Source organism: Thamnophis elegans, chromosome 1 (assembly GCF_009769535.1).
Source record: "Thamnophis elegans isolate rThaEle1 chromosome 1, rThaEle1.pri, whole genome shotgun sequence".
Classification (NCBI taxonomy): domain Eukaryota; kingdom Metazoa; phylum Chordata; class Lepidosauria; order Squamata; family Colubridae; genus Thamnophis; species Thamnophis elegans.
Genome location: NC_045541.1, coordinates 89,420,158 through 89,435,462, shown reverse-complemented (window position 1 = coordinate 89,435,462; position 15,305 = coordinate 89,420,158). Strand labels below are relative to the sequence as shown.

At 38.3% G+C, this 15,305-nt stretch overlaps 1 protein-coding gene across 5 annotated transcripts in view; it reads left to right on the top strand.

The window, feature by feature from the left end:
* Positions 1 to 15,305, top strand: part of PPFIBP2 (PPFIA binding protein 2) — a 137,953-nt gene that overhangs the window by 43,057 nt on the left and 79,591 nt on the right. For all 5 annotated transcript variants that reach the window (XM_032223800.1, XM_032223809.1, XM_032223773.1 and 2 more), the window contains exon 3: positions 6,333 to 6,547. In XM_032223800.1, coding sequence (XP_032079691.1) covers positions 6,333 to 6,547 — 215 coding nt within the window. The remainder of the gene's footprint in view (positions 1 to 6,332; positions 6,548 to 15,305) is intronic.

Genomic DNA, 15,305 nt, shown 5'->3' with positions numbered 1-15,305 from the left:
ATGATAGCCCTATTATCTGAAAATGAAGCAGATTTTATTGTTTAAAAAATGAAATCTTTACATCAGAAGTTAGTTTTAGAATAGGCAGCAATTAAATTAATAGACAGTAATTAAATAGGTATAATTAAATGAAAAATGCCCTATAATTATTGAAAATAAGTCTTTACAAATGTTGGAACATATGTTTTGACTAAGAAGATCATTATTATCTGAATTGATTGGTATTTTCCAATTAAAAATATGTAGTGGAGATAGAGAATAAGTAACCATGATTGTTAATTGACATAATTTTCTTGGTTGAGAAGAAGTGAATGACACATATCCATTTCTCTTCTGTGAATTTCACATAGCACCAAGGTTTCATATGTTCCTATTTCCATATGAGAAAAATGCCTGTTCAAGTTTTGTGTAGCTGCTGACGATTGCATTGCTGCCTTTCTATCCCACTGTCAGTTTTCCATAGGAATCTGGTTGATTATTAGAGATAGTCCTCACTTAACAACCAAAATTGGGGCTGGTAACTCAATAGCTAAGTGTCACTGTGACTAAGTGAGACACCGCCTGACTGCAATGGACTTACCTCACATCTGCCATGGTCATTAAGCCAAACTTCATGTAACCATGACTTGTACTTTTACTGCTGGTTTCGCCATGGAGTCAGCTTATTGGACTTAAGCTGCGAAGCATAGAAATGACAATTGGGTGATTATGGGACACTGCAAGAGTCAGAAACACCCTCCAGCTGCAAAGCGCCTTAATCTTAAATCACATGATTGAATGCTGCAACAGTCATAAGTGTGAGGATCAGTAGTGAAGTTACTTTTTCAGTGCCATTGTAACTTTGAACGGCTGATAAACAGGGCAGTTGCTAATTGAAAACTATCTGTACTGACAACAGAGTGAGGTTTAGATAAACTTTTTTGTTCATTTGATATCTTTCACAAATAAAGTTTAACCAAATTACTTTGTTGGCAATGGACCAAACAATTCCCTGACAAAAAAAATCAAGTTTTACATGCATGAAAAAGCCAGGATTTGTTAAATTAAAATAGTTTTCCTGGATATGACTTCGTTATCTATTTTTGAAAAGTCAGCATTCTAAAATAAGAAAATGGTGAATTTTGTTGCCATATCATCTCGATAAATGTAAGAATTGAAATGATTGTATGGTTATTTATATTTACTATATGGAACTGTTTTCTATTCATTAATCACTATACAATAATATGCTTGCTTTTTTCATTGTATACCGGTAATTACTTTTTTTAGTTAAGGTGAGGGGTTTTTTTTATTTCACTAGTAAGAAGAATTCCCTACACACACAAAAACCAATTAATTGTATTGTTCTGGTCATGATAAAATATGTATACCTTTTGGTTTTGTCATAAATATTTATATGATGCTTTCACTCATTTGTCCTTAAAAGGACAGTGACATCTAATGGTTGTTCAAAGTAATTTCAAGTAACTAATTTATGTATATATACTGTGTATATATATATATATAAGTTTATTTTATGATCTCACTGTCCCGCTGTGTTCTTGGCATGATTGCACTAAAATTACTGGTTATACTCAAGGAAAATAATATAATATTAATTTTACAGTTAAAATGTACAACTAATGAAAACCTTTGCTTTTTTAGCAAGCTCCTTCTGCATATAGAGTTCTTAAAAGTTTGTGAACTCTTTTAATTTTTAATATTTTTGAATAAATATGATCTAAATGTAACGTGTTTCCCCATAAATGCTAACACTAGAAAAAGAGAAGCAAATTAAGCAAATGAGTCAGACTATTTGTTCATTTATTTATTAGGAAAATGATCCAAAGCTACATATTTGCGTGTGGCAAAAGCATGTGAATCTTTACTTATAGTACCTGATATGTCACGGCCGGGCAGCAGTAACTGCAATTAAATGTTTCTGATAACTAGTGATCACTCCTACACATCAGAATTTTAGTTGATTCTTCCTTCCAGAATAGCTTCAATTCTGAGATGTTGGTTGGCTGTCGTCCAAGAACTGCCCACTTCAGTTGCTTCCTAAATATTTCTGTAGGATTAAGGTCAGGATTTTGACTTGGCCATCCCAAAACATTAACATACATTTTTTTTTTGCTTTAATCATTCTTTGGTTCTACGATTTGATTGTTGTTTTGTTGCATGAGCCATTTTTCCTTGAGCTTTAGTTCACAGAAAGTTACCTGGACATTTTCATTTAGAATTTGCTGATACCAATCAGAATTCAGAATCACTGATGGCAAGCTGTCCTGCACCAGAGGTAGCAAAGCAGGCCCAAACCATGATACTACCACTACCAAGTTTCATTGGTGGTATATGGTGGTATATATGTTTCTGACTCATTTGCTTAACTAGGTTCGCTTTATCTTGCCTTAGGATGTGATAAATATTGATATTGCTTATTTGGGGAAATTGATTGATATATTCAGTGGTATATCAATATGATGGTAGCCCTCAAGAGTCCATTTTTAATTTTTCAGGAATTTTGCAAGCTGGTTGAGAGCAGGCATGAGCCATGACTCTTAGCAAGCCAATCAGATGTTTGGCAGTTTACAACACAGCAGTATCAGCAAGAGGAGAGCTGGTTGCTAAAGCATTTAATAGCACACTACTGAACATATTCCTTGGTTATCTAACGTTATTTTTCTGCATCCTTGTTACTTTTCTGTTTTGTTTCTTCTGTGAATGGGAATGGACTGTTTCTCTCTTTTGCCACTGTGGATTTGATGTTGAATTAATATATTTTCATGAAATAATATAGCTATAAAATAGTGTCTGTTTTCATAAAATTGATTTTAACAGAGAACTTGTAAGTTTTGTTTACTGAATAAAGATAGCTACATTCCAGTCATGTGCAATGTATATGCTGTATGCGCTGCATTATACAATATTGAGAAAATAATTAAGAACTACTTCTAAAAAAATGAAAGGTCTCCTACAGGATTTATGTCAAAGCTTTCATAACAAAACCATGTAGTAATTTACATCTTTTTGTCAGTGTATTTGCAGCTTTGTTTTCAATTTGTTGGCATACTGTAAGTTATATCTTTTCTGGAGTGAGGGAGAAGAGGCTCCAGTGAAGGTATTAACATGCCCAATTGGCCACGAGACTGGGATGAAGCTGAAGCCATGCCTCTGTGCTCCACCTTTGACTTCCAGTTTCATCTCAGAACCTGTTTCTGGTGCCCAAGTCTTCAGGGGGCTGGAGAGCTATTCTTGACTTGAAGCTGTTGAACCAATACTTGGTTTACTGCAAATTCAAGATAGCCTCCCTTAAGTCCATTTTGCCAGGTGTTCGAAAGAGGGATTACATGGTGTCTATAGATCTACTCCCGGATCATAGGCGCTTCCTCCGATTCTCCTACCTGGGGCGCCATTAGCAATATAGGGCCCTGCCATTTGGGTTGTCTTCTGCACCCAGATCTTTCACCAAGGTGCTGGCGGTAGTAGCGGCGTACCCAAGGGTATTTGCAGCTTTGTTTTCAATTTGTTGGCATGCTGTAAGTTATATATTTTCTGGAGTGAATTATATCTACATTGCTACCTGGATGACATTCTTGTCCAGGGAGCGTCCCAGAGTCAGACGAGGGCAGACCTTCTGCAAGTTATAGGCGCACTTCAACAGGTTTTTCTGTTAACTTTGAAAAGAGTTCTCTTTCCCCGTCCATTACAATCCTCCACTTGGGGGCAGTTATAGATTCCCGCTCAGGAAAGGTTTTCCTCTCTCCAGACCATAGGTCCAGTTTGGTTAAAATGGTTATGCAGGTCCGCAGGGATCGTTATGTTCCCATAGCTCTTCTCTCCAGCTTGTTGGGGAAGCTCATATCCTGCATTGAGGTGGTGCTGTGGGCGAGACTGCATGCCAGGATTTTGCAGTGGTGATGCCTGCTGTTCCAGACAGCCAACATCGACAGCCAAGGTCAAGGCCACCCCCCCAGGTACTGATCTCTCTCAAGTGATAGCTGTCCCCAGCCTTTCTTCAGGGATGCGACTTCAGGGACCAGGAGCGACTCGTCTTCACCACGGATGCCAGTCTGTTCGGCTGGGGGGCGACCCTGGGGTCTTAGTTGGTGCAGGGTCAGTGGTCTTGGCAGGAGCTCCGACACAATATCAACTGGTTGGAGCTCAGGGCGATCCATCTGGCATTTCGACATTTTCGGGTCTCTGTCAAGGGTCGTCACATCCTGGTTCTCACTGACAATGTGGCGGCCAAGGCCCATATCAATTGGCAGGGCAGCACACATTCCAAGGCACTGCACGTTGAGGCGATGTCGCTGGGCAACTGGGCAGAGAGACACCTGTGGTCGATCCAGGTGGAGCACGTCACGGGGGCTGACAACCATCAAACCGACTGGTTGAGTTGAGAGACGGTGGACAATGGAGAGTGGAGCCTCTCCCTGGAGCTGTTTCAGAGCATCTGCCAGAGGTTCAGATGACCGGTGGTGGACCTCTTTGCCACTCTAGCTAATGCTCAGCTTCCCCAGTTCTCTCGGGGAATGGAGGGGGTCGACGCCCTTCTCATTAGGTGGCCAGACAGGCTGTTGTACATTTTTCCTCCCCTCATTCCTGGGGTAGTTCAGAAGCTAGTCAGGGAGCAGGCAGAACTTATCCTGGTGGCACTGCATTGGCCGTGGAGGGCCTGGTTTGCGGATCTCATGACTCTGTCAGTCCGGCCTCCATGGTGGATTCTAGAGGGGGAGATAGAGTTGGACCAGGGGAGGCTAGTACACCCAGAGCCACACTAGCTGCAACTAGCCGTGTGGAGATTGAGCGAGAGCGCCTGATGGGAGGCTCACTTGTCACTACGAGTGATTAGGACCATAGAGGCCTCGCACAGACAATCCACTACGAGGATCTATGACTCCACTTGGGCTTCCTTCGTGACCTGGTGTCAGGCTGCCCAGGTGGCGCCCACCAGGGCCTCAGTTCCAGGAGTTTGTCCAGGACAGGTTGGATAAGGGGTTCTCCCTGGGCACTGTGCGTAGGCAGCTTGCTGCCCTTGCTACAGTTATTACAGGTGAGGGCTCTGTTTCCGTCACCCAATTTCCTATTGTTAAGAGGTTTCTTCGGGGGGTTTCCAATTTGCGCCCTCCAGTGGTCCATAGGTTCCCCATGTGGAATCTCTCTACTGTGCTGCGGGGGTCTCATGGCTGAACCCTTTGAGCTGTTGAGGATGGTTAGCCTGAAACTGTTTTTAGTGGCTATCACATCGGCTAGACGAGTGTCAGAGTTAGGGGCACTTTCCTCCAGGGAGGATTTGTGCATGTTCCACAGCAAGAGGGTTGTGTTGAGGTTGGATCTGGTTTTTATGCCAAAGGTAAATTCTATTTTCCATTGCTCCCAGGAGGTTGTACGTCCAGATTTTTGTCTGGATCCGGTTAGGGAACGTGAACAGCACCAACGGGCCCTGCATATATATTTGAAGCGGATGGCCTCCTTTCAGAGATCGGAGGCGCTATTCTTATCCTTCCAACCTTCATTGCTGGGTAAGAGAGTTATGTCTTCCACCATTAGTCGGTGGATCCACTTGGCAATTGCCCTGCTATATGAGTCCCAGAAGTTTCCTGTGCCGGCCAGTATTATGGCACATTCAACAAGGAACACTGCCACCTTGGCAGCCTGGGCCTCCCAGGCTCAGATAGACAACATTTGCAGAGCAGCAACATGGGCCGTTTATTCGGCATTACAGATTGGATGCATTTGCATTGGCTGATGCGGCATTCGGACGTAGGATGCTACAGCAGATCATTGCAGATTGTTAGTTTCCTACCCATGGGACTTAGCTTTGGTAGGTCCCTCTACTGGAGCTTCCTGTCCCTCGCTCCGGAAAATGGCAGTACCTCTTACCTGAACTGCTATTTTAGGAGTTGGGAAAGGAGTCTCCAGTTCCTGCCCTAGGTTAGTTACCCTAGCAGGGGTGGGGGAGTTCTTCTTTGTGCCTTGTTTTCAGGTCTCGGGGGAGCTCACTTCGATGAAACTGGAAGTCAAGGGTGGCACACAGAGGCGTGGCTTCAGCTTCATCCCAATCTCGTGGCCAATTGGGAGTGTTAATACCTCTACTGAAGCCTCCTGTCCCAACTCCTAAAATAGCAGTTCAGGTAAGTCCAACTGCCATTCTAAGACGCCTAGTCAAAGGAGATACAGTTGAACTTAAAAGAAGAATAAAGATTACATCAAGGAGTCGGGGAATGCTTTGTAACACATAAGATGCACAAGGGTTTTCCAGTATATAAACAAATAACCAGCTTTCTTTAATCTGGCTCTTCAGCGTTTTATTGAACACTCTCTCTATTAACTCTGTTGTTTCTTTTTAGGCACCAAGGCAGCTGCAGAATATACAAATGGTGTCTATGACATGGTGTCACCTGCTCAATCAGTGTATTTTGGCTCACTTCAAATTTTGCACCTCTTGGAAGATTTGAAATTAGCGCTGGAAATGCTCAAGGATCCTCAAGAGAAAGAAGCTTTGTGGCACCAAGTACCAGGGGCTACAGTAGCTTGCATACATGACTGGCTGGAGGAACATCTGGTAAGTAAAAGCAAAAAAAATAATAATAATAATTGCTGGAGGGTATCAAGTCCTGTTTCCGCAGTGTTTTTGCTCCAAAGTATCAGAAATGGCTATGTAATAAGCTTATTAAGAGTTGTTTTGTATAGACAATACTATTTGATTAAAAATTGAAAGGTTAGCACAGTGGTTTTCGTTGCATTTGTATTAGGTGGTTCCAGTTTTAGGATTTCAACTAGCAGTGCTGGAAAAGGTCCTCGCCAGAGGACTGCATCAAACATAACAGCAGATCTGAGATTTTCACTTGGATGGACTGCTACAAAAATGTGGTAACAGAATAGGTAGATAGATCAAGTAATAATAGAGTTGGGAGGGACCTTGGAGGTTTATGTGGATAAAAGTGTGGATAGAAATTTAGACTATTGCAAGCTATAAGTTGGTTTCTGCTTTCAGAAAAATAGAAGGTTATATATTTTTGTTAAAAGTAGTTTCATGAATTTGTCCTCCTCATTGACAAGAAACTTGGTATGCAAAAGAAATCTGAAAGTTAATACAGTAGGTATTTGTTCTTTGAATCAAGTTAATATGCATTACAGCTTTGGAATACTTGTAGCTGGTTTGATAGCCAAGGGCCCTATTTTCATGCACAGAAGTACTGTAGTGTTTTATAATGAAGTCTGTAATACTGAGAACTCGTGACTGTTGCAGATTTCAAAACACCTTAAAGTTTTTGAATAGATTTGCAAACTCTCACAACAGAAGAGTTTCTAATCTGCATGGTGCACTTCCTTAAAAATTGTTAAAAGTACAGACTTTGTTTTGTTGTGTTGTATTTTGAATATTGTCTCTACCCTCTTAAGCTTTAAATCTGAAGGGTTTGGTTCTGGTTAATCCAATACTTAATAATAATATAGCTAAAATTATAAAGTTTGTGTGATTTATTTTATTAGTTGTTTTCCTTTCCTTTAGCTTCCAAAAATTCTGTGCTTCATTTGTGACCTTCCTAATATTAATTATAAGTATAGAGAAAGGAAATTGTATTATTCCATTTGACACCTAATTTATTGCTCTGAAATAAGTTAGCAAGGAAATGAATGTGTTATCAGCTAATAATAGTTTCCTGTATAGGAAATTGTTCATAAAGTGACTCTACACTTTTTTCTAATTAATATTTGTCGTACTATCTTCATGTTATTATTAGATGAATTGATCTAAATTAACTTTTTAAAGAGGATATATTTTCAGATATATATTTAGGCTACTTGTACAGATATGGATTCATGGCAATCATGACATTAGGAAATGTTAAGGCACAAATAAATTGGTTCTACTGCTTTGATTCAAAACTGTAATGAATCTTCAACATATGATATAATGCAAAGTAGTATTGAGATAACTAATGTAAACATAAATCAACTATGAACTCTATACTGTTTTTTTTAATTAAAGTATTTTAATATGCATTTTAAATATGGCCGGTTTAAAAGCCTATGTCAGGTTGGTCAAGCAGAATAAAGAAATCTTAATTTATTATATTTAACATTGTCCTTCTAGACCCGTAATGGCGAACCTATGGTATGCATGCCTGAAGTGACACACGGAGCCACATCACCTGGCATGTGCGGCGTTGCCCATTCCTCTTCTGGGTTTCTGGCGTACAAGCGCACATGACGATCAGCTGGCCTTTGTGTGTGCCACAGTGCCAGAAACTGGAAGAGCTGGTCTCCCAGCTGATCAGCATGTGAGCATGCGTGGCAGTAACCGGAACACTTGCTGGCTGGTGCGCATGCACATGCCAAAAATCGGAAGTACATTTTCCAGCTCACACATGCTTCCTTGGCAGATCCTGGTCATGGCCCAGATGAGCATGCATGCGCACATGCTTTTTGGTACTTAGTGCCTCGTGCACGCACATCCGCTCCCTTTTCGGCACTCAGTGCCAAAAAGGCTTGCCATCACTGTCGTAGACTAGAGTAAGTCTCCCTTATATGTCTTCAAGATGAAAAGGATTTGTATTGTTCTGATAGATCTGCTCTGTATCATATGAGCAACATTCAGTTGTTAGTGTCTTATGATAGAGATTATTAGGAAGCTTCAGAACTGATTACAAAGAATAGACATTGCTAACTTTGCAATCCCATTAAGAAATTAATTTCAGGGTCACTTTTTAAAATAGGCGAAGTAGTGGTTTCTGCATTTGCTCTTATGATTTTTTTTTCCAGTAAAATCAATTAGTGGCAAAAGCTCTCCTAACACTTTCCCCATCATTAACTTTTTTTCTCTTATACTTTGAGGACTGACACATTGTAAATCAAGTCTGTTTACATGAGGCATCACAGCTGAGCTATCTTAGAATGGGTCTTAGAGTCCTGTGCAGGGTACCCAACAGATTTAATTTCTGTTCAGTGAAATCTTTGACACAGTCTTCCAATTCGCTACCAATTCAAAATTCAAGATGATTCAAATTTGAAATGTTTCACTCTTTCTGCAAAAGAGTAACCCATTGATTTATAATAACGTAGCTAAAATTATGTTTGCATTGATTTATTTTATTTTTGTTTATTTGTTTTACTTTGCTCTTTGCCAGTGGTTCTCAACTTGTGGGTCGGGACCCCTTTGGGGGTCGAACGTCCTTTTCACAGGGGGCACCTAAGACCATCGGAAAACACATATTTTCGAAAAAATACGGAAAACATAAAATAATTTTATGGTTGGGGGTCACCATAGCATGAGGAACTGTATTAAAGGTTGCGGCATTAGGAAGGTTGAGATCTACTGCTCTATGCAAAGTTACTTTCCCAAGTCATACCTTTAGAGTATCATTATTGGAAACCATTTTGTATCCAAATAGGAAATTAAATAAAAAGATAATATTAGCAGAATGTTTATTTGCTCTAGAAATAATATGTAACGGTTATTTTCTTTTTTCCTGGCACAAGTTAATAACTTGATTTCTGGGCAGTACAGTAGTTTGAAATACATGGCGATGTATATCCCCAGATGTTTTCCATCAATCAAGTTGGTCTCCTTCAATTGCTTTATAAACCTGAAATTTAATGGTTTTTTTTTCTTACCTGCTATATCAATCCCACAGAGAAGTGATATGAATACAGTAAAATGAGATTTTGTAATTTGAGTAATATCTGTCACCCATAAGCTTTTGGTTCAAGTAACACTACAAGTTTACAGTTAAAATGTTTAGCTTATGAGTAATCAACAAACCCTGAGGCCAAAATTTCCGGTTACAGTTCTAGTGCTTCATTACAAGTCTCTAAAATTCAACTGCCTGATTACAACTTCCCTTTTTATCAATTTTACAAATATTAAGCATTTTAGTATATATCGTTAGCAAACATCACTGGATAAAATTTCTAATATTAATGGTAAAAGATAAATAATACAGTTGTTACTAAGCCATGAATGTTCTGGGTGTTTTTTCTTCTTCTTCTGTGTTCAAAACTTTAATTTCAGTGTGGAAAAATTGAGTGTAGAGGAGATGTGGGCATTCTTTCTGTAGCTGGGGTCTCCATTCTATTACTATTTATCTTTGTGCAGGAAAAAGGGTGAAAAGCAGTTATTCTTTAATATTAAGTTTAGGGACCATGGTCTGAAATTTGTCTCAGTTCCTCTCCCTGCTTTTCTTTAGTGTAGATGTGTTTTACACCTTTATTAATATTTCAATGCATTTTCTGCTAAAAATCGGTGGGAACTTATATCCATTATCATCTAGCAACCTTTTCTGTTGGTTTTGGTAGAGTTGGAAAAACACACAAGAGAGACAACTTGCAGTACATCAGTTGATTTTTCTTGCTGTGCAAAGAGTATGTTGTTTAATCATAAAGTGTTAGTCTTCTCTGAATCAAATTGTTTCAAGCCAAATAAATAAAAAATATTTATTTATTACCTATTGTATAATTTATATGCTGCTACAATCCAAGAGATTTTTTTCAAAATATGCTTTTAAAAAGATCCTTACTGAAATGAACTTTCAAGGGAGAGGTACAAATGAAAGCCAACTACAAGGCTTGTTGGCCTGAACAATGTACCTTTGTAGATGATTTTTAATTCTTATTGAAATCTCTGACTTTATTTTAAAAAGCTCTAAATAGGCCTCTTCTTCAATGGGTTATGCTAAATCTTCTGTGCCACTTTTCATTTGATTAATTGTTATTTTTATCTGTTTTGAACATTATATGCTGCCCTTGGTCCTCTTAAATTGGGTAGTTTTTCAGATTACATAGTTAAAGTAATAATCAAGAATCTGTAACCAGATAGAGTCATAATTGGTACACCAGCCAAAGCTGGGTTAAGATCACGGCTTCTGTCTCTTGCTTAAGTAAGAGTTCTGGAGCGCATCATAGTCAAGATCTACCTCTTTAGGAGTGAACCCCAAGGTAATTACTATCAGCACCAATGTTGGAATGCTTAAATGTTTACTTATGAACAGCATCTCTGATTTGCCCCATGCAAATCCTCACATCCTCTAAGCACCAGTTCAGGATTTTCATAGCCTCCCCGGGGTAGGGTGATATATAGCGGAAAGGTTATCGTAATCTTATTTCTTTCCCTTACCTAAATCACTAGCTTTTGTTCCATTGCTGTTGATGTATTGCTGTAGGCAAGGCATCTGTTTTAATCATCTTTAAATTTTAGAACCATCATCTCACTTTTAACACAATATAATATATGACTTTAATTTTGAAAATATGAATGCTGACTTATATTCCATTGCTGAACATCAGCATAATGGAAACTTTTATGGAAACGATGACAAAAAGGAATATTTGAACGTGTATAATTTCCATCTCACTTACATAATTTTTGAGAGAGTTTTGGTTGGAAGATATATATGTATATAGCATCTGTGGCATATAACATCAGTTCCCAGAAGGATTACTGAACTGGAAATAAACTGGGATTATTACCGTATATAAATCTTATTCTGAGTGCTAAAGAGGTAATATATCATAAAAATTCAAATTGGCTGGTTTAGTGTCTATGATCATTCTGAACTGAAAAATCTAAAATGCATTGATTGTGTACAATCTATTTTTCTCAAGAAAATGTTTCATTCTTCACTTTACACTTGAGTAACAAAAAATTGAATAATCTTTGAAGAAATTAGAAGTGGCAAAGGAGGGCTGTATGGAATTGATGAAGGTGATAGTTGTATTTTATCCTGCCTTTGGATTGGCCAGATGAGTTATTTGCATTTTTAAGCATTTGTAAAATTACTTTGTCATTTGAACCCAATTGCCTTCAGTCATACTCTCATGATAATATTACAATTACTAGGTAGGAAAAGTTTCTAAACAAAAAAAAAATGGAATGAATTTTTACAGCTCACATTCATGATTGGTACTGAGATGGTAACAAAATTCAAACTTTTTCTATTTCTTGAGGTTACTGTTTTTCTTCTTAAAAAGGTTTTTGAAAGACAATTATTTTTCTTTATTCATAAGCATAAGTAAGTGCCGTTATGATGCGGTAATCAGTTGGCAATCTTTTCATTGTGCCTGCAGGTGAAAAAAAAAGTTCGCTTGTTCCAGGTCATGTATAGGCAGGCAGGCACCTTGGATTTGATACAGCTTCAATTCATGTAAAATTAATGGCCGATTTTAGATTATTATCAGATTTCACAGCTGGTTGATGCTTAATTGGCTATGTTGGATCATGCAAACTCCAAGTGAAGCTGTCAGTTATTTATTTATCTTTAACGGTCACACCTGTATTGAATTGGTCCTCAGAAGATTGAAATGACGATAAAAGGACAATGGATACGTAGTGTGCAAGGATTAACTCTACTGTATATATTTTGCTGTTATATGGTGATTTCTGTTCTGCTTTAAAAAAATCATTTTCAGTATGTATGCATGTCTGGGCTGTAGGTGGTCAGCGCTGTACGGAATAAGATGTTCTTAGGACAGTTTTTAAGTTATACAATTTATGAATCACTGAACAATAGTTGAAGTTATTTTTTGTTATCTTGTACAATTTAATGACTAATAAAATAATATTAGAGGAATCGGTAATTTAAAAAGAGAAACTCATTTGAAAGAACTTCTTGCCATCCCAGAAGATGGCAATTCTTGTGAGTGCTATTGCCAACAGAATTGCTTGGCCATGTCTTTGTAGACATAACAGGAATCAAATTCAACTGATAGTTTTCTCTTATTATTTTAAGCTTGAAAACAGCTTGGCTCAACAATCTCATAGATGCATGACAAATGCAGTCCAAAGAACAAATATGAAGATAATTGCAACATGCTGTAAAAATGAGTTGGTATTAATGATGCTATTGGTGATAAGCAAACTAATATATGGTGATTATTTATAATTATTCTTTGGAAACCAGTCAGACAGAAAGCTAGAAATCTAGGGAATCATGTTAGGGTTGGATTTGTTGTTGGGTTGGGTTCATTTTCTCCTATAGAGAGCTAGACTGTTCCTGAACTAAGTGTGAATGGTGAGGCGAGAACCTGAAAACTGAAAAGATTTATTCACAATCTGGTGCTATTATTTGTGGAGGTTTTTCATGTATAATGGCTTGAAGATGATATATGCATAGGAAAAAACAGAGAACTGCAAAGGATTAGATAAAACTGATGGTAATGCTGAAGAGAGAGGAGACAGGTAATAGAAAACAGAGTGTTATATTTCTTTTGGTTTTCAGCATAGGTGCAATAAAGGCTATTGTTTATGATATATAGTATTAGTGCCTGTAATTAGGTCAGGCTAGAGTCCTATTAATAGAAAAGATTGCTTTCTAGGTATCATTGGGGAGAGGGGGTTGATATATAATCCCTAATCTTGTTTAACTTGGAGATCTTTTGCATTCTTTTGTTGAGAGCTCAGTCAGCTCTGTAATTGTACGTGCCAATGAAAAATACTCTATTGCATCTGTTTACAAATGTTTGGCTCCTTGTTGAAGTGGGCATTTTTCCCACATCATCCCATTCATTTTATGCAGAACTGAGGAGGGCTTCCATCTCTATTCCGTTATCTCATGTACATGAAAAGGTTACAGGTGGAATAAGTAAAAGTATTATCCATGCACATTACCCAGAGTATTAGTTCCAGTGGGTCTACAACAATGTTTCTAAACTGCAGTTCTACGAGAGGTCATGATTGGGGAAAAAATGATTTTTGAGCTTTTTGAGATCATCTATCTATTCAGCTTTTTGAGATCATCTATCTATTCATTGTCATAAGTATGATGATGATCCTATCCCAGTACTTGAGTTGTGAAGATCTAGATGGGAGTAAACAGGCTAAAATTGAGATCCAATAAGACAGAGGTAATATTTGTCCATTGGGGTATTTGGGGAGCTCCAGTGGTATCTCTTTATGCTTTTGTCTCCACTTATAATGTGTTCTACATGGGTCTGTCTTTAAAGATCATTCAGAAGCTTCATTTCATCCAAAATTTAGTTGCCTGTCTATTGACTGACTCTCAGTTGTGGAACAAATACATCTGAGCCACAGGACATAGATTGGTTTTCTGTTGGCTTCTGGATGAAAAATTAAAAACACAATTAAAAACACTAGCATTAAACTAAAAAGTCCTCTTTGGGTTTGCACCAAGCTTAGGATCACATCTATCTACTAAAATCACTCAGATAGTAGCAACACCAGCTCTCTGGAACAACTATCCTAATTGAAAAGTAGAGTAACCCTAGCTTTTACCTCCCTCTAGTAACAGGTGAAAACGAAGGTCTTCTAGAGTACATTGGGCCTTTTTTGCTTTTTCTAGGTTCTGTGCTTTTAACTGGTCCATGCATGGTTTAATTTTAAAAAAAATTCCATGAAACCAGTGTGGGGTTGTCGAAACGAAATAAATAAAATATCCAGATAGGAACTAATCTGCTCCTTTCCCAATGAGATTATTTGTGGTTGTCTTTAGGAATTTTGCATATTTCACTTTTTTATGCCATGGAACTTAAGAAGCATACATGAAGTACCTGGTTGTCCTCTACTTACAAGGAATATTCTATTTCCAGTTTTAAGATGGTTTATCTAGGACTTTATATGCGGGTCAAGAAGCAACAGTGAGAACTGGACACGGAACCACTGATTGGTTCAAAATTGGGAAAGGAGTTCAACAAGGCTGAATACTGTTGCCCTGCCTATTTAACTTATATGCAGAGCACATCATGAGAAAGGCGGGGATAGATGAATCAAAAATTGGAATTAAGATTGCCGGGAGAAATACCAGCAACCTCAGATATGCAGATTATACCACTCTAATGGCAGAAAGTAAAGAAGAACTAAAGAGCCTCTTGATGCGGGTGATGAAGGTGCAAAAGTTAGCTTGAAACTCAACATTAAGAAAACTAAGATCATGGCATCTGGCCCTCTCAATTCCTGGCAAATAAATGGGGAAGAAATTGAGGTAGTGACAGATTTTATTTTCCTGGGCTCCAAGATCACCGCAGATGGGGACTGCAGCTAAGAAATTAAAAGACACTTGCTCCTGGGGTGGAAAGCTATGTCAATCTAGACAGCATACTAAAAAGCAGAAACATCACCCTGACAACAAAAGTGTGCATAGTTAAGGCTATGGTTTTCCCAGTTGCAATGTATGGCTGAGAAAGTTGGACCATGAGAAAGGCTGAGCGCCAAAAAAGTGAGGCATTTGAACTGTGGTGCTGGAGAAGACTCCTGCAAGTCCCTTGGACCGCAAGGCGATCAAACTGGTCAGTCCTAAAGAAGATCAACCCTGATTGCTCTTTAGAAGGCCAGATCCTGAAGATGAAACTCAAATACTTTGACCACCTAA